The sequence below is a fragment of the Gossypium raimondii genome, chromosome 4 (genome assembly GCF_025698545.1).
Source record: "Gossypium raimondii isolate GPD5lz chromosome 4, ASM2569854v1, whole genome shotgun sequence".
Classification (NCBI taxonomy): domain Eukaryota; kingdom Viridiplantae; phylum Streptophyta; class Magnoliopsida; order Malvales; family Malvaceae; genus Gossypium; species Gossypium raimondii.
This window is the reverse complement of record NC_068568.1, coordinates 2,868,746-2,891,947: the sequence shown is the minus strand read 5'-3', so window position 1 is coordinate 2,891,947 and position 23,202 is coordinate 2,868,746. Positions and strand designations below refer to the sequence as shown.

Sequence of the window (23,202 nt, the reverse complement as noted above, 5' to 3'; positions counted from 1 at the left end):
GAAAATTGAAATGATAGATGGATTTTTAAGAAAATCCATTCGGATTTCAGTTTTTCTAAATGGAGTTTAATATTAATTTTAAAAATAACCCTTTTATTGAGTTAAAGAATATAAATACAATATATATATATATTATTTATAACGCCTTTCTTGAGTTGGTGTCACCCATTCATTAGGTACTAAGTCCCAACTCAATTAAGAAAATTGCTTTAATTGGGTACTTTAGTTTTTTTAATAAAATAAAAAAATAAAAATGATGATATTTAAACTCATGCCAATTTGATTGTTAAAACATTAAATTTACCACTTAATAAAAGTTTCATTTTGATTTGTATTATGCATTTTATTTTAACATATATTTATAAAAAACTTACTGAGTTGGTGTCAAATCACCCCAAAATGAAAGAAAAATTAATGTTTGTTAATTCCGTATATCATGTCAAGAAAATTAACAAATATTAACTTTTCCATCTATTTTGGAATGATTTAACAATAAAACAAATTTAAGGTGAAATGATTTATTTTTATAAAGCTGAGGACTCAAAGTCATTATGCCAAAAACAAGATAATTAATAATTGATAATTTAGTTATTTTCCTTAAATTTATCATCTTGATTGTAAAATGTATATAAATTAATATTTTATATATTTTAAAATTTAAAATTTTGAATTTATATGTCAAAAATATAAATTAACATTTTTATATTTAAGATTTTAATAAATTTAATTTTTTAAAAATATATCTAAAAATTTTTATTTTATAAATATTTGAATTTTTAAAGATTTAATTTTTTTTTTGAAAGTGATGAAATTGTACATTTTTAGAACTACAAGGGACTAAAATAAGGGTATAATTCGAATAATTTAAGAAAAAACTAACCCTTTTCGAGTCTCACTCTCCTAGCTGTAACCAATAGAGGTGCAGTGAGCAAGCTGGCAAAGCCATACCCTTGGAAGGCTAAGCCACTGCCATTTGTCTAGGTGCATACCCTTGGAATCTTTACCGGTCCCCGTCGGTACTCACATCCCCTTTCTTTGGCTTTACTCAGCTGAAGGAAGCCGCTAATAATTGGTTAGTGTGGGTAAGACTTGGGGGCGGTTTCTTATACGCACTGAAAACACCAAAACCTAGAGTTTTCATTTGGATTTCGCTTTGTATTCCTTAGTTGCTGTGGTTATTATTGGTTTTTTTTTGGTTTGGGTTTTGTTTGAATGCAAGCTTTTGTTCCATGGATTTGTTATCTCAATCGGCTGACACTTCATCAACGCTCTCTTTAGGGTTAGTTTCATCTTCGCCGCAATCTCACCGTACCCAGATCGCTGATGACTCTATTAGTCTCGAGGTGGACGGAAGGGACACCGCGCAACCACTGTCGCGTTTCGCTTTTCAGCTACTCGAGCCGGAGAAGAACCGGAGGTGTCTCCGAAATGGGGATAGAAATGAAAGTGAGTGTTACGATGATGATGATGATGGTGGTGGTGAAGAGAGTAAAGAAATCGAAGAATTTCATTTATTAGGGCATACTATGTGCCTCAAAAGGCGAAGAGACGGCTGTTCTTCTTCTGCGTCGTCAAAGCGAATGACGCCGGAGCCCGATCTCGAGACGAGAAAAGCGGCCGTGAAATCATGGGGCAATCAACCACTCAGTGTAGCGGATCCCGACGTGTTCGACATGATGGAACATGAGAAAAAGAGGCAATTCATGGGAATCGAATTGATAGCTTCCGAAAATTTCGTTTGCCGGGCCGTCATGGAAGCACTCGGAAGCCATTTAACCAACAAATACTCCGAAGGGATGCCGGGAGCAAGGTACTATGGAGGGAATCAATACATCGATGAAATCGAAACTCTTTGCTGGAAACGTGCATTGCAAGCTTTTGGACTAGATTCTGAGAACTGGGGTGTGAATGTACAGCCTTATTCGTGTACATCTGCGAATTTCGCAGTCTATACTGGGTTGCTATTGCCCGGAGATAGGATCATGGGATTGGATACTCCATCAGGAGGGAATACCAGTCATGGGTATTATACCCCACATGGTAGAAAAGTATCTTCTGCTTCAATTTTCTTTGAGAGTTTGCCATATAAAGTGAATCCACAAACTGGGTATATAGATTATGAGAAGTTGGAAGAGAGGGCACTTGATTTTAGGCCTAAGATATTGATTTGTGGTGGTAGTTCGTATCCGAGGGAATGGGATTACGGAAGGTTTCGACAGATTGCGGATAAGTGTGGTGCTGTTTTGCTTTGTGATATGGCTCAAATCAGTGGACTTATTGCTGCTAAGGTCTGAAAACTGTGAAGAACTGTAATTATTTGATAGGTTATTTGCTTTATGTGTTGCACTAAGGCTTTATTCATGATTTATAGCTTCTGAACTATACCTGTTTATCCTGAAAATGTTTTGTTGACTTTGGTGCTTAAACTATTATTATTGATTTGCTCATGTTCTTATTGGCTGGCATTGAGATTAGAAAACTGGTTATAGTTTAGCGGCTAAAATGTTATTTGATGTTTTTTTTTACAGGAATGTGCGAATCCCTTTGGTTACTGCGACATTGTTACCTCAACAACTCATAAAAGCCTCCGAGGTCCCAGAGGAGGTATAATTTTTTACCGGAAGGGTGCAAAGCGAAAGGGAGGGAAGCTTCAAAGCCAAGGAGATGACAATGAGCAATACGATTTCGAGGAAAAGATAAATTTTGCTGTTTTTCCATCTTTGCAAGGCGGACCACATAATAATCATATTGCTGCTCTTGCTATAGCATTGAAGCAAGTGGCTACACCGGAGTACAAGGCCTATATGCAGCAAGTGAAGAGAAATGCTCAGGCCTTAGCATCTGCTTTGTTAAGAAGAAAATGCAGGCTAATTACAGGCGGCACGGACAACCATTTGATACTCTGGGATCTAAGACCTTTTGGATTGACAGGTATATAAACATATGATATGAAGTTGAACCTACATGTTCTTTGCCTTTTTGCTTGCAATAGATGGTCTAATGATCTCGGCTGAGAAAATTTGACCCAAAGTGGAAAACAGTGATTCGGAACTTGGATGTATTTGTTTGTAGGTAAAATTTACGAGAAGGTCTGCGAGATGTGTCATATTACCCTGAATAAAATTGCTATTTGTGGTGATAATGGTGCCATTACTCCCGGAGGTGTAAGGATCGGTGAGTTTAGTTTCTCACTCAGTTAAAGGTTGCAAGTCATTTATTCATTTATGGGGGAAGGTTTAGGCCGTCGTAATGACTTTTATTGTTGATTCTGCAGGTACTCCTGCTATGACTTCAAGAGGTTGCGTTGAGTCTGATTTTGAGACAATTGCGGACATTGTCCTAAGAGCTGCACATGTCGCCAGCATGATTCATGGGAAGTTACAGAAGGCCTCTGTGAAAAGTCTACATGATAATAAGGATATTTTGGAGCTACGAACACAGGTTGAGACTTTTGCTTCTCAGTTTGCAATGCCGGGATTTGAAATTTGAATGATTCTTGAAGGTGTACCTCACACCATTGGTTGCATTCTGCCATCTAAACAAAAATTGGAAGCCGCCCCAAAGTAGCTACTGTAACTTTATTGGCTACAGATTTTGCAGTCGCTGAGCTTTGTGAACCAGAACACAAACTCTGCAGAGGAATTGTGGTTGCTCAAGGGTTATTTTCCTGGCAACCAAAGGTTCTGTTTTCATAATGGTGGCAGAATGTCTGAAAATATTGCAACAATTTTGGCAGTTCTCTTTAGTGACATTTTTCTCTTCCTTGGAACTTGTTTTAGTTGTGTTTGCAGATTGGTGAATTTGGATATTCTTATTTAAACCCAGGATTGATTTGTTGACAATGATGATTCAGTAAATGTAGTGTAAGATCGAGAATTCGTTGTTTGACACAGTGAATCATAAATATTTACTACTCACCAACTTCATGTTCATATGATCATATATCCCTGTAATATTGAATACAGTATCAGATTCTAAAATTTAAACAAACCAGCCACAGAAGAATCTGCCCTCTGAAGATCCTTGCTTTCTATTGAAGCTAATATAATGTCTATGTATAATCACTTCAAACACCTGGACTTTAACCTGTCTTTTGCATGCTCACTACGTGGTCAATGTTAAGTCACGTCAAGACCTACTCGAAGATTTCATTAGAGTTTACTGTGAGCTTCCTGTATTCTCTTATTGCCACTTGAAGGTTCCATTATAGGAAGCTCATCGTGATTCTACCACTTGAAGGTTTCATTACAGGAAGCTTTGACCCTACCACTTGATCATTTTGGCAATCTCTTTAGATAACCACTACTCGCATCAAGTCCATTAACTGTATAAGGCTTCTTCACTACTCTGAAAAGGTCAAGGCACCATTTTACCTAAAAAAGATTATGCCAACTTTCTACAAAACCTCCCATTTCTCCCCGAACACATAAAAGCATCATGAAAGAATCTCGACACCGTCACTTGAACTGTCTTTAACCACCTGCACCCAATCCAACTATTATCTGGATAGTAGTTTTGCTTTTTCTTCCATGAAAGATTTGATAAGTAAGATTCATAAAACATGTGTTTGAACTTTATGATTTATTGATAAACAAATAAGATGGTGATGCCCTAGGATGGGTGGAGAGTCATATAGTGGCTGGAGAAAGGTATTTCGGGTTACTTGAGCGCTCACGAGGTCCCAGATTATATACATGGGTCTTCTTTTGTCTTGAGGTGCAATGTGTCATTACACGACTGAAACACTAATAGATAAGTGACCTGTCTTAATTAATTTAGGTAAGATATGCTACGATATGCATATAAACTGCATAGATTAAATAGAATGACCAAGTGTACCTTGCTTGATGTGGTAGTAATCGGCATAGATAGATTATAGGGATTTTATGAAGCGAAATACCTACTTGTTAGTTGAGGGGTTAGCCCTAGTGTCCTTGAATGAAAGATCACAACAAAAGAGTTCTAACGAGAGAGGTTCAAGCTAGATGATTGATGGCGAAGAATAGAGTGATTCTCTATAAACCTATAGGCATTCTTCGACTTTGGATTAGACTGTTCTACCTTCGCCTAAAAAATGATTTTTTTTTATCTACCTATGGCTGCAAATGTACAAAAGCTTTTTCCTTCACCTATTCATGAAAGAAATCATCAATCTCTCATCTCAACAACCCAACCTTGGTTCTATATTAGTGTAGTGAGTGAGTAAAATTCCATTCGATTCAAAAAATTTTAAATTTCATATTAATGGAATCGAGTTATTCAAGTTTGAACCGAGTTTAATTTTATAAATTGAATAACTCAAATAATTCAAATGGTGTAAATACTTTTTAGGTCCCTATCAAGTTTGAACCGAGTTTAATTTTATAATTTGAATAACTCGAATAATTCAAATAGTGTAAATATCCTTTAGGTTCCTACCAAGTTTAAAATGAGCAAATTCATCTCCTCAACAAAATTACAAAAATAACTTTTAAAATTCAAAATATTTATAAAATTTTCAAAATTTATATTTTTAAAAATTATAAAATTTCAAAAAATTCTAAAAATATATAAAAAAGTTAAAAATTTCTAGAATAATAATCTTGGAGACCTAAATAAGTTTTCATATATATAGTTTCAAATTTATGTACTCTAACATAAAATTAGTTATATTATAACAAGATTTTAATTTGATGTTTAATTTTTAATTTAACTCGAACAATTTCACTCAATTCGATTTGAAAAAAGAAAATGAATTAGGATATAAAATAGAATTCATCAACTCGATTAATTCAAAATTGTTTTATTCAATTCGATCGAACGCTTACCCATACCTAGTAGGGGAGTCAAATTAAATTTTAATTGAAAACTCATTTTAATAAAATGAAATAAATGATCAAATTAGGTTACTAATTTCGATTGAAATATATCTTTTCTACAGCTCAGATCTACCTTAGATAATGGTATAATAATAATTTATTTAAGAAATGTTCTCATGAATTGGTATAATAATTACAATTTGGTGGCATTTATTAAAATATTATGACTATATATCTATTTTTGGCAAATTCCCCAATTTTCTTTTTCTAATTTTATGGATCAAATTTTCGCATATTTGTTAATTCCCACATTGTTCATCCACTGATTAAATTAATTATAATATGGGAAGTAATGATGAGTAAAATCAAATGGTCCAAAATTGTACATGACCTAGAACTAGCACAGGCTCTTTCATTTTTTCCTTCCATCCAAATAATAAGTTTTCTAATAAAGTAATTTATTGGGGATACATGGAAACCCATAGCCCCCTCCAGTAAGGTAATAAAAAAACAACCTTTGTTCATCCTAGGCATACAAATACAGATACACAAAATATAGATAAAAATATTACAAAATCCCATGTATGAAACTATTCTATCAAAATATCATTAAAAAAAAATTCTTCTTTCCTTCCTAGATCTTAAAAGTATCAGTCTACATATATAATAATTGCCATTAAAATGCCCAAAGTTAGCAAAGCTTGGAAGTTCTCTTCCCTATGGTAAAAAGCTTTAGTTTCAGCTCAGGAAATGTTATCATGGTTTTTTGGTTTGAGAAAACAGTCACCAATTTTCTGAGGCAAAATTGAGTATCAAAAACTAGTTTTTTCCTAATCCAAAAGTTTCATAACTCTGCCTTCGATTCTAGATCGTCCGATGATTGGTCATTAGAGGAAGTCTCAGGTGATGATGATGATGGTGATGGTAGTGGATCAGGGTTTTCCAGTTCATCACCTAATATTTTGGCAGTGAATTTTCTAGCCTCAAAGTCAAGATCTGTCCACTCAGAAACTATTCTTCTAGCACCCTGAGCATTGGCATATAATAACATATATAAAAGTGGTAAGAAGATAATAAGAATCACCAGCGTATATATATAGAAGAATATTCAATTACCTGAAGTTTTGGTTCTTTTGTCATTGGATTGTTGCAGAGATCAATGGTTTTAGCCCTGGATTTCGTGGCATTACCACACCATGATTCACACCATAGCCATTCTTGGGGTAATGAAAAGATTGGTACTGTGTGTTGAGCGTAGTTTGGAAGATCCTGAAATAGTAATGATGGTTATTTGAATATCGTATACTGGTTGATGTATATTAAGCCAAGATGGTCAGTGATGATGTAATGAATTTAACTTGCCTGATCCAGATTGGCTAGACTGTTTGGATCTTTGCTAAGACTTTCATAAAAGACTCTTAAATTATCCCCTGCTGCTGTCTCACGAAACTTCACCAAATCAACCACGTACAATGCACTGTAGAAGTACAAAACGTTAAAATCTATCTGCCTATGCCATCTTAAGGAGAGAAATTTACAGTTGTACAATTTTATAGTAATTGCAAACCTTATATGGTATGGTCTGCCCCGCAAATGCTCTCTCCAGAACCCCTGTACCAAAAGAGGAATAAGGAGAACATGATTAGACTAAACAGGTATATAACAGTTCTCGTTACCAGGTGATAAAAGAAATGAAACAGAACCAGGGAAAAAAAGTCAATTTTGCAGGTGGCAGCACATTACTTGTCTCCAAAACCGATAGCCATCCATGTCCTTATTGTTATCGCAAAAAGGAGTATATGCAAGAGGTCTTCCCTTTATATCCATGTCATAGAGATCTCCCATATCTGCCCTCACAACTTGATCAGCATCAACAAATATAACCTGCACGTGCATTTTCATCCAATAAATTGGCAACAAATGCAATAGAAGAGTACAGTTGTCTAACAAGAACTGAGGAAAACAAAAAGGATACAAAACCTTTTCCAATGAAATGGGAAATATAACATCGAGGAACAAAATCTTATATGCCCAGATAATTCTCTGCTTTTCTGTTTGCTTATGCAACCATGTAGGCCATTTGTAGGTAACTAGTTCATAATCAAAGCCATATTCCTGAGCCATATGCGGAATCACATCCTGCATAACCCGAAAGCATATGTGCATTAGACATGCTTTTTAAATCATTATACACTAACAAGTGAAACAGAAGTGCTATACTAAGATGGAACGAATGCCAAAAAGATATATGCAACCTTGAACTGAGGAGACAAGTAGTTCTTTATAAACCAGAATTTCACTGGACGGTGGGTATTCTTTAGTACACTTAGAATCATAATTTTAAGGAAGCGTTCATATCTGCAAAAAGCAATCAAAGAAAAGTAAAAAATTATTGTGGATTAGTAATGTTAATATACCAAAAATGTTGTCATCGCACAGGCAGATCATCAAACATGGGAATGTGTGAAAGAGCTTAGAAACTTCATAGATTACAGTATTTTAAATTCAGCAAGAGCAGAAGTCCTATTTTAATACAAACTGGTTTAAAAGTATATTATCTACCTTCCAGAGTCTGTTTCCCCGAAAAGAAAGTCTGGTTTCTTGTATCTTAGAGGAAAATGTAAAATGTACTTAAAAACAAGTTTCACATATTTCGGACAAAGTTGAACTTACCAAGGTAACAGTATGAATACAGAATCTACATCAGCAGTTTTATTACACCAAGGATGAAGGTTATCAAGGGCAAAAACCTACTTGAATGAGCAGCCGCACATGCTCACATCTATACATATAAACATGTAAATGCTGAAAACTCTACTAACCAAGAGCATGGACTTTAAAACTTACAAATGTCCTGAAGCAATTGAAAATATGTTAATCGTTTTTCCATGTCGACCGCCCTTCCCATGATCCTGTGGAAGGAAAACAAATCAATGATTCCACTACTTTTGAGGACAAAACTAGATACAAATATCACATAATAAAGCACAAGTAGATGTGCCCACAACTCATACCATAAGGAGAATGAAGGAGGAAAGGTCTTAGAAAATAAAACTAAAAGCCACTCATCTTTCAACTGTAATGGGGGTTCTGAATGGTGATGAAAACAAACACATTTACATGCTACTGCTATATTTACAATTTTGATCCACTCACCATATCATTAGACCTGAATCATAATAAAGTCTGTACTCCAGCTGCACCTAGAAACTAATATCAAAGGGAAAAGAAAAACTAAGCAGCTTATATGCTCCCTCTCACAAGGCTGTTGTAGACTTATTTTGACCTTGGTTCAGGGGCCAATCATTCTTTCCCTTTTCTTGTATCATCTTTCTTATTATTCCGATCTCTTCTCACAGGTTAATATTTATATCCATTTCATGCAACAACTAATCCTAAATTACGGTTAAGTATAACAGCACAAATGAACAGGGAGAGAGAGAGAGAGAGAGACAGAGAGAGAGAGAGAGAGAGCGAGAGCTCACCACTGAACTATCAGAACTCTTTTTTGATTTCTCACTGCCACCAATAAAACCAGAAGCCCATTTGAGAAGGTTTGAATTCCAGCCATTATGACCCTGCCAGGCAGCATACATGCACAAAGATTCCTCAGTCATCCATGAGCACTAAAATGAAGATGGAAAATAACATTACAAACAAAAAAGCTAACCTTTTCTTTTGAATGCTTGTCATCATCAGATGAAATAAGCAATTTTTCTTGCTCTTTTCCCTTCTTCTTAACTACTTCAAGATGAACAACTTTGCCCCTTAAATCATTTATAGTGATTCGCTTTGACAAAGATTTCTCTTGATTTCCATAATCACCACCATCTCTAAAAAGATACAGCTCAGAACTTCTGCCTGGAGCAAGTTGCAGGTACCAAACTCCAGGAGACACTTTCATCTGCCAATAACCCAAGTTGGCCATCACAATAGTATCAACCAAATGAGGTGTGTTCTTTGTTCCAAGAATTAGTTGAAGACCTCTGGGAGGGTCACGATCCTTCTCAGCACAATGACCTAAATTACACACCCAAAAGTTGAAGTCTTAACAGAAAATGTACACAGTACTCATTCACTACTCCAGTTAGGCTCATAAATTTCACATTATTTCCAAACAAAAACAAACTCACCAGTCAGAACAAGAGCTTCAAGTTCAAAAACTGCTTGCAATGTCCTTATGTCACCGAGGTTCTCAAGCAAAATATTGTCCAGGTCATGACTGATGTATTTATATATATGAAGAGAGAGATTAGTCAATGCAGTAAGGTACGTAATGTTGCAACTATTCAACATTGCATATGGAATAAGTAGGAAAGGTAATAGACAAAGGAAGAAAATAATGACAAAGAAGCATACACAGCAATAACAGGCTCAACAAGCCATGGCTCAGGTACATCCAGGTTCATGGTGAGCGTCTTGGACAATGGCATATTTGCAAAAAATGCTTTTGGACCATTTACCGTGTAATCAGTACTGCTAAAATCTTCCTGCAAGGTTCTAACACAGCTAAGACACCATTCTTGAGTGTTCAAATTTGAGTGGTTTCTAAAGAGAGATGCATACCATGGTTGGGATCACATATCTGTAGTAGTTCTTCAGAGGAAGATCAACCAGGGAACTCTGCCACAAAAGTAATTGCTTAACATTTTCCCATGAATTTTGCAATTAGAGGACTTCAAGCAAGGAGCAGAATGAAAGCAAAAATGATCATGCAGCATGCTTCAATTAAAAACTTGATAGAAGAATGCACACCCTTATTATAAAGACTGAAAATTTCAAGGTAAATAACCCCAAATTGTGTGACGTTTACTGATATTTTCACAATATTCTCATCATAATGAAATAGTCATATAGTCAGCCCTCTCTATAACAGCCACCCGCTATAACGGCATTTCGCTATAACAGCCAAGTTTCTAGAAGAACCAATTTTTTTATGTTTTATTTTAATCCTCTATAATAGCTTTTCACTAATAAGAGCAACATCCATAGTTATGAAGTACGTTCTTTATTAAATTAGTTCTCTATGGTCTAAATTTTTAAGTAAAATTATAGCTATTTCATATAAGTAAGCCTATTAATTATAATTTATTAAATGAAAATGATCTTAATTAAAATATTGTTTGAATAAAATGATTAAATTTCACATGAAGAAATCTAATAACCATATGAAATCTAATAATCATATTGAAGATAATCTTCAATGAGTGGAATTAAAGATATCAATTCAATATTCTACTATGAGTTTAGAACACCATAAACTTATAAATAGATTACTTGAATTTAGTAACTCATGATAAATTAATTAATTTAATTTGATAACTCACTCATTAATTGAACTTGTTAGATTTATAAACTTTATAATTAATCATGTGAAAGAATGTAACATAAAATATGCATAAAAGCAATAATTCATGAACCTGTTATATGTTTTTTTTTTTTTTTAATTTTGTTGATTTGATTTCCACTTTCTTTCTTTTTTGAATATAATTCTCACTATCTTTATTTGATGAAAATTCACGATATAAATTCTATGGTAAGCTTACAACGATTATCTCTCTATAACAACATGCTGTTATAGGTGTATAACAGCCACTTCTCTATAACAGGCAAAATCTGGGCAGACAAATAGGGCTGTTATAGAGAGGGTTGACTGTATTACATAATTTGCCTGTGCTACATGCAGTCAAAACTCTTTGCTTCTATTTTTATTATTCTTTTTAAAATTTATCTCATGGAATGACCTTTCCTCATCCTGTACAGGGACTGAGCCCAAGGTCCAATGCTATTTTGCCCTTGGCATGAGCATGTACCTTGCCCCATTCCCCGATTAGACTTTCTTTTCACAAGCACCACATTCTAGACAACCAATACCAAAAATATGGACTCACCAAGAGTGTTAGTACAATGTGATTAAATAACAATGCTTTTGTACGTTCTATTTCTAGAATAATCTCTCTATCCAGGAACACGGGATAACTACTACATCCAAGCTTATAAAATTAACTCACCATGGGATTTAGTACAATGCGCATGCTTGGATGAACATACTTAGCCAGAACACGAAGAAGTGACGATAGTTTCTGTCCTGATGGACTTAAAGGATCAACAACCGCATCAATATGAATACTGGAATTTTCATTGTTGAGAATAACAGCACTGGGGAACATTTCAAAAGGTAAAAGGGCATGAGTTAGACATTTGAGGATGACAAGTCAAAGAAGTGAGGACTAAAAACACAAAGAATCAAACATACAATATTAAATCAACAGCAAACATGGGTAATCAATAAATATGAAGTCTAATTGGATAGCTGTAATTTAAAAATATAACAATGAAACCAGTATGCACTAGCTTTAAGAACATAAGTTGAGGATTTCAGAAAGTAAGGAGGTTAAAAGTTAAATCTTATTATACTGTTACCTAAGAACATTTTGTTTACAAGAACATAAATGTTACATTTTTTTTCATGTAGAAGCTCAAAACGGCTCAAACTGGATTGGACTAAAGCAGTATGTAAAGATTTAAAAAAAGAAACTCATTGTTGAATGTTGACAGAGGATGAAATGAAAGGCAAGGAGGTAACGTAAGCTACATCGGCCACTTGCATGATAACTTTGGTCCTGACTCCTGATGTCTTTCCTCAAAATCAATTGGGATGATCACAAATCCATTCAGTTGACAAATGATAATTGATTAAGCATAGAAAAAGATGTCTGCTAAATTAGGAATATGGTGGACTAGAGAGGTTGTCAGGTTGGTAGGAAAAAGAGAAATAATCATGGAATCGAGTCTTGAACTATAGATGAAACTTTTGAAGAAATCTTATGGCCACCATGCTATTCTTCTGTAAATATCTCAGGAGTCATATATAGCACAGAAATATGGAGATTTATCAGAAGAAACTACATTATTAAATGATACATGAAGATATCAACTTTCAAAAAGAAAACCAGAAGACAAACTGTATCATGATTTAGAGAAAAAAAAATTCTGCCAAGAATACAAGGAAAAGAAAGAACAGAACCTCATTGGCATCAAAATGCTTTAGAAGTACTTACCTATATTGTGCATTCAAAATCTCAAAGCGTGCACTTTCAGCACTTCGATCCCTCGTAGCCATTGAAGACGATATGAGCATAATAATATCACTAACATATTTACTGCAAGCATGAATAAAATCAGTACAACTCCGTATGTCTAGCCCAAAAACAAAATGTTGAAAAGTACAGCATTATATCTGCCATAAAAGCAAAAGTTAGGTCCCCAATCAAACTTAAAAAGGCAATCGCCAATCAGGAAGAAGTATCAAAATCAGCACAATCAGTACCTTGTGCAAGTTATTGGGCCAAGAGATCCACATGCAAAGGGATAAGTACATAGTAATCTTAATAAAATTATTCCCCAAATACCTATGTGGGCATACACAGTATATGCTGGCTTGAGCATGTAGATCACGAAAAAGATGACTAGCAAGAAAGAGCAGAAAACAAACCAACCTTGTTAGCATGTCAGGGTCAATGCCATGCCAGCTAACTTCCTCAACAATCTCTACAATGTGTTTTATTCTATGATTAAACTCAACAGACTCCAGAAGATGCAGATCATCACCCAGAAATACACCAGCATCAAGAGAAGTAATCTGTCACATAGAACAATAAGAATGATATTTAGCATAACTAAATCAGTATCATAACCAGCTAGAACACCTGGATTGTCAGTGGGAACAGAAAACAATGAATCAGTCCAACAATAATCCTAAAAATTTATGACAGGAGAAATGAGACAAACCCTTCCATTGGTAATGACTGCATTAACACCAGATGATATACCAAACTGTCTATATAAATATTGTGCCACCTGGATAAAATTGCAATTTAACATATTAATATCTATATGAGAATTAGAAACAGAAATGAACATTGATCCAGAGACTAAATCACTAACAACCCCCTTATAGGAGAAACTCAGATTGGAACAGGATTAAAATATGTCAAATCAGAAAAATAAAAGCATCCAGTTAGAGCTTGAACATCCTATAAAGCAAAAAATCAACTAATATTACCTTATTCAAATGTTCGATCAACTTCAGATTGTAAGCTTCAGATAGAGAGGATTTATAAGTCTTAGATGGCAGTTCATTTGCCTCAGCAAGTTCATAGACCTTATTAATAAATGCTTGAGTGCTTTCAGCTGCTGCAGGAGATCTAAGAATGTACTTATGCTCATAAAATGAGCATACTTGATCTAAAAACTCCAATACTTTCTTCTTATGACTGCAAAAGCATCAATAATGCAAGTAATATCAGATCAGAGTTAATAGTGTAAAGCATATTTACAAGATTCAATTTCATGAAATAAAAGCATATAAAAACACTAAGACTTATGAGACCTATATGAAGCCGCAGTAATCTCAAAGGTCTTCACAAGTAGAATATTGGACAAATTAGCATCCTGACCAGCAGTAAATAGCACACCGACACGAGCATTTTTGGACCCTTGAATCTGGTAATAGTACAAGGATTGCTAGACCATTAATAATGATAGTGATGACAAGAATAATACCATGAGAAGTTAACAATCAAACAAGAACGAAAGCAAAAGTCATGGCATAATGAATACCAGATAGCGAATTGCTTCACGAAGTAACTTTATTCCTTTTCTAGATGTGACATCAACAGCAAGAAGATGAGTTACAGGCTTCACATCATCTACAGCTGGAGTTGATCAAGTCATTAAACATCTTAGAATTCAAATAACTAGAGGAAACAATAAAATGAAATTAATAACTAACATAACGTCTGCTTACTTCCTGGAGAATGTAAGTAATTAATTTCATTCAGTACAGATTCCCCTCCAAGGGCTGGTGAAGCTAGAGATACAAACCCTGGCTTGACTTTGCCACCAGCAATAATCTACATCCAAGCAATATCATATTAGTACAAACATATCATAGTAACAATATCTAAATTTAGATGGCATTGTTACATAAAACCTAAATGACACTTTACCTGGGGGTTATAGCGACTGACACCATTTTCAGATAGGAATTTGTCCAGTACATTAGTGTGAGAATTTATTTTCCCATAGTAAACTTGTTCTTGTATCCTGGGAAGCTCATCATTCATGGCATTTATAAGAGCATCCTGCCAAAATAAACACAAAAAGGCTATTTATTTGAACTGAAATTTTAAAAAACTTTATGATGAATGGCTATAAAATCATCATGATAGAAGTCAATAATAGAAAAAAAAAAAAAGGAAGAAGAAAGATACATATAAATAATTAAGTACTAGATATGGTAAATCATCAAAGGAACTAAGACATAGAAGTAATCTGCAAAATCTAAACGTAAAAGAAACTAGCATACCATTATAATTTTCTACAAGGGAAACCACATTTAAAAGAAATAAAATACAGGCTGGTAAAACGGACTCATCAAATATAGGTGCCAATTAAGAACTTTCCCAAAAAGTTAATAAGCCCAAACACATAAAGGGACACCAAATAATAAAAAAGCTACAAGTTAGGAAAGTATGGCACAATTGGATATATGAGTGTTCTAGGTACCTCACTAGAATCAAAGACAAGACCATTCATCAAGAGGCAACACTGCAACTTGTTGACACCCAGCTTAAAAACAAACAATGAGCTCTCTTGAGACAATTCCTTAAAACTCTGTTCCTTTTCCAGCTTTAACAGTATTTCTTGTGGTGGAGATTTAGCTTTCGGTCTACAGAAACAACACATATTGATTTACCAAGCAAATATAAATCTCCCAAAATTAGAGGAGCATCAAAGGAGAAAATATGACCAGCATGTATAAGCAGTATAAGTCAACAAATATTTTCAAAACTTACAATAATGTTTCCACAAATGCCCCTTCAATATGGTGCATTTCAAGAGCCTCATCTGTAGAGTCAGCAGATTCTGTTCGTAACCGATTTATCTATCACAAAGTACGTCAAAGTTTTAGTTAACACTGTCAAATGCATCATGTTAGTAAATTGTGATACAGCAGATTCAGCCAAGGGAATAAAGGAATCATGCAAGGTGTGTCATACATCCATTATAGTTCTTAAAATCATCCATAGTTTTGCAATCCTCCTTCCTAGTAGAAAAGATAGTAATCTCAGCCTAATATAGAGAAGGTTTCAGATTTCCCCTCACTCTCCCTCCCCCACTTAAAGGATCCATTTATGCCTACAAAGTATAGAAACAAGTTATTTCCTATTCTAGGGCATAACATGGCATTTTTTAGAGATAATAAAAATAACAATAAGAGCAGCAGCAGCAGGAACAAAAAACAAAAAAGTATTATGTTGAGTACATGTCATTAGCAAAATAAATAAATAAACAAAAATTTGTGGATAGACTCGTCACATTAAAATTTCAAGTACAAAGTCTACTTGTTTAAATCCTATTATGATTTGCAAAATACATGCCAAAAGCTTATACAAGCGATGGGTATATCAATAGCTGAAAGAGAAAGATGATTTTGTAGGATGAAAATAAGTACCATAACAAGTTTTAAGTTAGTCAAGGCTAACCTCAAACATCTTTTTCTCCCAAGCATATAAATTTCAGAAAGTATTGCAGATAAACAACACAGAAACACTGGAATACAATATAGCAAAAACTAAAGAGAAATAAAATTTACATCCAATCAACAATAGAAGCTACAAGCATAAAAAGTGGCTAATCAAACCCATACATTGCTCAAAAATTGGAAAGCCGATTGAATCCCGTGGTTTTCCTTAATATAGATGAAAAGTCGTATAATCTGCAAAGAAATTGCAATAAACAATGTGCATAAATCGTATTGACTTTTATCAAAGAAAGACAGGATTAACTGAGGCTATTCAAACAGGCACGGGTCAACTAAACGGTATTCCTATAGCAATCGGGGTTATGGATTTTCAGTTTATGGGGGGGAGTATGGGATCCGTAGTAGGCGAGAAAATCACCCGTTTGATCGAATATGCTACCAATAATTTTTTACCTCTTATTCTAGTGTGTGCTTCCGGAGGAGCACGCATGCAAGAAGGAAGTTTGAGCTTGATGCAAATGGCTAAAATATCTTCCGCTTTATATGATTATCAATCAAATAAAAAGTTATTTTATGTATCAATTCTTACATCTCCTACTACTGGTGGAGTGACCGCGAGTTTTGAAATAACTAAGGAGAAACCATGGTTCAGCATAACAATATCAAATTGCACAGAAGTTAAAACAGAGAACATTAGACTAAGTTAAGCAACTACCAAACTGGATTTATCATCCTCAAGTTCACCATCATGCTCAGATGAATGAAGTTCGCCACCACTCTGTTCAATCTTTTTGATGAATTGTGTAGAATACAGTATCACCCCAAATCTCATTGGGAAACTATTCTCATAGAAAGATGTAATCATATCGATAGACTGCAAGATTCCAGTTGGAAATTATGATAAGAAAACTTATCTGAGAAAGAGAATGAAATGAGAGAGGGAGGGAGGGAGATGGAATCATCCAGAAGATGGAAGAAAACATGCCTGAAGACCAGAAACTGTTGATGGATCAAGAACATAAACTGCATGGAACAGATTCTTACGAATATAACGTAGCTGGCCGGGAAAGACTGGCATTAAGATCTGCACAAAATGTTATCAGAAGACATGCTTTCCAGCAACCATTAACAGAAGCTCAAACAAGCAGAACCTTCATATTCTTTAGAGAGATTCTAGGATAAGTTAACATACATCATTTATATTACTCCTCCAACGCCTATACATAGCATCCTCCTCCAAGTTATTGAGATAATGAACATGGTCAGAACGAAAATCAACTCGGAATGCATCAGACTCAGGAGGAGTCATAGTTGATAGAAGTTTCCTTATAGTGCTACGGGGGAGCTGAAAATAATAGAATCAACAGGTTAATATAGAGGATGATGCGTGAGATATATCCCAAAATTACCCAATAAGAAGCTCATGTATAATAGAAGGTCTTCTAAAAACAAGAAAGAAAGAGATTCATCAAATATATATGATCATTAAGCATGTTAATTGGTCAGAAATAGCAGAACAGGGTAAGCAATAGCAGAATCAATTTGATTTTAACTGTTAACAATAAATTAAACACGCAACGTAGAACAGATTCATAATAGGTTAATTACCACAACAAATGGCTCTTATATATTACATTCTTGCATTCTTCACATGAAATTAATTATCCAAATCCTGATTGAAAGAAACATTAGATATATTTTCCAGGGAGCTATAAAACAAACATCTAGGCATTCTGCTTCAATATTTACACTACTATCCCCTGTTCTCAAATACTGTATTTTCAAACTTATTTGAACAAGTTAGGAAACGTGTATCTTTGTTCAACTAAAGGCAGAAGGGGAATGAAAGGAAAAAAAAGTTACTAATTTAGATATTTCATTAATAAAGTCATATATTTCGAGTAAAGTGGATATGATATAAAGGAACACTTTTTAGCAGCTTTAACTAATCAATCAAACAAAATGAAACTTAGAATTACTAACCTTCAACTTTGAAAACTGATCAGCCAAGGATAGCTCCTGATGGACCAGGTCAATCAATCTAAGAAAAAATTGATTGCAAGAAATATAATATCAGAGATTCAGAAGTAATACTATATCGATCAAGTTGCATAAAGGAATTCAAGTAAAGCATATAAACCCTTGAAAGGGTGAAAAGCATTAATATAGAAATAAGAAATTCCACAGTGATAATATCCCTTGATTACATTAAAAAATTCAACAGTATAATGCTTGCAAAGAATACATCACAATATCAAACATCAGGTTTTAATCAGGAAAATCCTAATGCAGCTGCATAAATTGTTTTTACTTCTAAGAAAGTCTTCTTTAAATTAATTCCAAATTTCATGATAGGGTTTGTGATAGAATTCAAAATTTAAGGACTGAAAATCACAGCAGATGATAATTGACTTTAATCCAGAAAGTACTAAATTTACATGATAAAAGCTGTTCTGTTTTATTTTAAATTTTAACAAATAAATTTGGTTAAAAGTTTTTTGGCAACAATTGCCAAAATCTTCAGGTATAGAGGGGCCAAAGATAAATATTTAAAAATGTCATGAATTCTAAACAGAAAATCTTCAGTGAGAAGCAAAAGAAAGAAGGGAGAAAAAGCATTACAGATAAAGGTCAATATCTTCGATATTGATTAAAGCACCATTCAGAGCCATTAAGGACTTGCCAGGAGGGATCATTCTCTGGTTTGCAATTATCTCATCTTTAACTGAATCATTGAGCTGAAAAATGCATAAATTTGTATAAATTGATTAGAAAAACAAATTTGGGCACTTTATTGTTGGAGTCTATATTAAAAAACATTACAGCTGCTAAAACATTGAGAGAGTCACCAAGAAGTTACCTTCATCCGAGATAAGGAAGACACAACACTAGGAAAATTTTGGTTGATTTCTTGCATTGACTGCAAAGGATCAGAGGCTTGTACTATTCTCTGTGCAGTTTGATGTCCTAAATCTGTTTTAAGGGAAATTTTGCATTTTCAAGATTAGACATGCATAACTAGAAAGAAAAAGAAAACCTTAAGTAAAAAGTACCTTTCAGCTCCCAAACATCAAGTGTGTCCGATATTGTTGATGACAATAGATAATCCCTGAATGCCATTATCTCTGAGGTAAGGTCAGGTTTGCGCTCCTGCAAAAGGAAATAGAAGAAAATGTTAACTTCAGGACAACATAGGTGCAAGTTTTATGTTAGAAATCATTATGACCAGAGTTGACTCCTATCCAAGGAGAAAGGTCCACTCCTTTAAGTTAATATTTGAGTAACTAATGTTCCCTGAAACAGTTGCAACTTGTATTGGAAGAAAATAAGAGGAAAAAAAGAGGGAAGGTTGATTATGGCCAACCAGAATTTTTGAAAATATAAACCCTCTGACTTCTTGACTAAGATCTTCAGTCCGAGGATCTTCTAGTGTTACACCTGCAATTCAAACCTCAAGTCCTTAGATACCTCAATCAACGCAATAAAGCAAGCAATTATAAAGCAAACAAGCATGCAAGCTAACCAAAAAAAAAATCCATGAACGTAGAGCATCTATTTGAGATACTCACATTTATGATAAAACACCAATAGGCATTCCCAACAAGTTATTGTATTACAATTGAGAACCATAAAGAAGATAAGGTGTATTCATATAGAGCAAATCCTTTAAAAGAAAGGACTAATCAAGGTTGAAAGTTTCTGAAAGCCATAGAGCAAACAACTTAGAACAGTTCCAAGACAGGAGTGTTTGTATTAGAGAGCACAATAGAAGCAAAGAAGAGCTATAAATAAACCAAAACATCAACCACAAAAATCCTGCTACATCTACCGAGGGAATATCACAGTAGAATCCAAGTGCAAAGATCAATAGTGGCAATTGACAAAAGGAAATATACAATAACCACGTAATACATAGAAGCACTGGAAAAATAATAATACGTGGAAAAAAAACCTATTGACTAAATTAATAATACAGAGGTCATGCAGAAGTGCTGGCTTTTAAATTTGCAATTGCTCCACCAAGAGTGCTAACCTTTCTTTACGGTGCTGTCATCCATGGCCTTATACTCCATATTCTTCAATGCAAGCTCTACCCCATAGCCACCCAAGTTTAAGGAATCCCTTGCACCAACAGCCCCACATTGGCCAACTTCTCCTTCACAACCAGAAGGTAATACTGGTCTGACAACATACTTAACTTTTCCCTGGACATAAAATGAGGTAAATCAGAGAATTTATAACAGCCATTGCACCAAAAAGTGTGATATCATAATCCTTATAAAAGAGATGAAGGGAAGCCTAGTAAGGGGAAAAAACTGTATGCAAATAGTATTCTGTCAGATCAGTAGCATGCAGTAATTCAAACAAAGCATATAAATGAATCAATTAGATCACGCTGAGTCAGCTTAAAACAAATGATGAAGGTTGCCACTAAGCACCAGATGAATCTCAAATAAGTTATTAATTCAAACAACAGGTCTAGAATATTTTGATTGCAATAGGTAGTTTTATTTCAGATTATGCTTATCAGTTAATATGTGAATAAATATTGTTCATAAAACAATAAAACTAACAGGAACTATCAATATAGCAAAAATCAAATGTGTCATCTGGCTTATGAGTAAAAGAAAATCTAAATCAAAGAATGAGAAGGCAACCTCTTTGGCAGCTTGAACTAGGGTAACATGGAACTCCCTAAAACATTCTGTTCCAAGAGCACCATACAGAATAGCAACAGGGCTCGCAATATTCGAATCAAAATGAATGTGATCAAATTCATATAATTCAGGCTGCTGAAAGGAGTCTCCATTGCTGGAAACCAACAAATGAAAGTAACAACTAATCAAATTATAAGTAACTTTTAGGCGTTCCAAACTGAAAAAGATAGTTTTGGGAAATAAAACATATATACACAAACAGCAACATTACACTTCATTAGGTCCCAGAAGCCACGACTGAAGTTCTGCAACCTCAAAGAACAACTCCTCACCAACGTCCACCCAACAACATTTCCCACGAGGGCTTTTCGGGTTTACACCGACAAGCAAGGGATCCAATTTTTTAGTTACCACAGCTTCACTATCATCAACCCCACTCGCATTGTGCGAATAACTATCATCAGACAACGGAAAAGAAGAAAGAGACTCCTCGGCTAACTGACGGTAAAGCACCAATCTAGGAGATGCTGATCTCAAAGTCAAGGAAAATTCAAATAACGATGCCAATTGTTCACTCAAAAGAGAGCTGCCATGTTTCAAAATTTTCACAAGGCAATCTTTAGCTGAATGAGAATCATCATCAGTTTTTCCAACAAGTAGCCAATCATCAATGAACTCCCAAAACAGATTCTTCGACTCTTTTGAAAGTAATTCGCTGTAACAATTAGGGAAAAAAAGACAAATAAATAATCCATTCCCAAAATTACGCTACGAGAATAACATCTAACATAAACAAATAATCAAATACCAACAGATACGAATTCCACAACAAGGGAATCATAAACCAAGTAAGGACAATAAGAAGAAAAGGGAACAGACCCGGCTTCCAAAAGCAGTGGAGTACCGGACCATTTAGCGCGAATCGCAACTTGAACGTTCTTTGGTCTGCGATTTTGAGCTCCAACAAAAGTGAAACCAGAAATTAACAAGCAAGTCAGGAGGATCAAAATGCAAAACCGAGATCTGAAACAGGTATCCATTGGGGTAAAATCAAAGGAGATTTTCCTATTGGATTCTATATGGTTTCATATAGAAAATGGATCCAACATTTATGGTGAGCAATTAGAGATCGAGACTTCGACGAGTAGTAAGTGACAGAGGGACGACTATCTGAGAAGACTTCGAAGAAAAAAAGCAAAGGCAGGGCGTTTATTGGCGGCTTTATCGTCTTTGTATAGAAAAATGAAGGGCATTTTCGGAAATCTAGAACTTTGAAATGAAGTATTTTATTTGGGTTAATTGTATCAAATTAGTCCCTCTATTATTAAATAAATCAATTTAGTTCATATACTATTAAAAATAATCAAATTAAGTCCAAACTGTATGAGACTTAACGTTTTCTATGTAAAAATATCTTAAAATCTAATTTTTTAATTCCAAACAAAATATTCCATTTATAAAATCATAAAACGTTAAATTATTAACTCTATTAAATAGTAAATAATATTTTTAAAACAATAAATGTTAAGTCTATTCTAATTTGACATTATTTTATTTTCTCTAATAATATAAAAATTAAATTGATCCATTTAATAATAAAGAGATTAATTAGATACAATCTCTATAATATAGGGATCTCCCAATTACTTTTACCATTTTATTAGTTAGAATCACATCATTTTACATTAAATTTAAAGCATGTAATTTGTAATGGAAGATTGTTATAAGTGGATTTTCTCTTAGACATTTTCATGAGTCAGGTTATCTATTAAGGATGGAAGGCTCACTCGAAATATTAGGCCTAAAAAATGAACTTAGACAAAAAAATTTAAACTCGTTTAAAATATGAGTCGGACTCGGGCTTGAACATTTAAGGCCTGAGCTCAGCCTGACCCAACCCTTTTTAAATTTATAATACTTTATATTATGTAATTTATAACACATTAAAAAATAAATCTATATTAAATATATAATACTCCTTTAATGTAAACATTAAAATAATGTTAAGATGACTATATAAAAAAATTTAATAAATAAAAAATAAAAAATATTAAAATAATATAATATAAATATTTTTTAAAAATAAAATGGGTAGGGCCTAAAATGGGTTTGGGTTAGTCTTTTGCAAATATTGGCAAGTTTGGGCAAAATTCTAAGCCCAGATTTCGGGCGAGCTTGGACAAGTATAAAATATATT

At 34.1% G+C, this 23,202-nt stretch overlaps 2 protein-coding genes across 2 annotated transcripts; one reads left to right on the top strand and one right to left on the bottom strand.

The window, feature by feature from the left end:
- The first annotated feature begins 897 nt into the window (after positions 1-897).
- On the top strand, positions 898-3,888 carry LOC105779388 (serine hydroxymethyltransferase 7). The gene is made up of 4 exons (XM_012603133.2): positions 898-2,288; positions 2,529-2,931; positions 3,073-3,174; positions 3,275-3,888. The coding sequence occupies exons 1-4, from the start codon at positions 1,230-1,232 to the stop codon at positions 3,487-3,489; spliced, it is 1,779 nt and encodes a 592-aa protein (XP_012458587.1). The 5' UTR covers positions 898-1,229; the 3' UTR covers positions 3,490-3,888.
- Positions 3,889-6,239: 2,351 nt separating this feature from the next.
- LOC105779385 (UDP-glucose:glycoprotein glucosyltransferase) lies at positions 6,240-22,206 on the bottom strand. Its single transcript, XM_012603130.2, has 37 exons — positions 21,885-22,206; positions 21,277-21,720; positions 21,006-21,159; positions 20,381-20,552; positions 19,712-19,785; positions 19,401-19,497; positions 19,208-19,320; positions 18,970-19,085; positions 18,331-18,388; positions 17,540-17,692; positions 17,333-17,431; positions 17,063-17,221; positions 16,513-16,581; positions 15,659-15,747; positions 15,369-15,531; positions 14,810-14,944; positions 14,608-14,713; positions 14,421-14,515; positions 14,191-14,303; positions 13,864-14,074; positions 13,590-13,658; positions 13,298-13,440; positions 12,860-12,961; positions 11,810-11,957; positions 10,365-10,421; positions 10,158-10,288; positions 9,932-10,020; positions 9,469-9,818; positions 9,284-9,376; positions 8,646-8,710; positions 8,054-8,156; positions 7,779-7,937; positions 7,542-7,682; positions 7,366-7,409; positions 7,161-7,275; positions 6,915-7,067; positions 6,240-6,825 (listed from the first exon to the last, which is right to left on the bottom strand). Exons 1-37 carry the CDS (start codon positions 22,043-22,045, stop codon positions 6,643-6,645), a joined length of 4,926 nt encoding a protein of 1,641 aa, XP_012458584.1. The 5' UTR covers positions 22,046-22,206; the 3' UTR covers positions 6,240-6,642.
- Positions 22,207-23,202: the final 996 nt, after the last annotated feature.

What these genes read in the sequence shown, in the direction of transcription:
- LOC105779388 (XM_012603133.2), top strand. Translation starts at nt 1,230, where the DNA reads ATGGATTTGTTATCTCAATCGGCTGACACTTCATCAACGCTCTCTTTA. An exon ending in GTGGACTTATTGCTGCTAAG is followed by an intron (nt 2,289 to 2,528) that starts GTCTGAAAACTG and finishes TTTTTTTTACAG; the next exon opens with GAATGTGCGAATCCCTTTGG. An exon ending in TCCCGGAGGTGTAAGGATCG is followed by an intron (nt 3,175 to 3,274) that starts GTGAGTTTAGTT and finishes TTGATTCTGCAG; the next exon opens with GTACTCCTGCTATGACTTCA.
- LOC105779385 (XM_012603130.2), bottom strand. Translation starts at nt 22,045, where the DNA reads ATGGATACCTGTTTCAGATCTCGGTTTTGCATTTTGATCCTCCTGACT. An exon ending in AGGATGATAAATCCAGTTTG is followed by an intron (nt 16,582 to 17,062) that starts GTAGTTGCTTAA and finishes ATTTCTTTGCAG; the next exon opens with ATTATACGACTTTTCATCTA. An exon ending in AGAGTTCTGATAGTTCAGTG is followed by an intron (nt 8,711 to 9,283) that starts GTGAGCTCTCGC and finishes TTCCTTCCACAG; the next exon opens with GATCATGGGAAGGGCGGTCG.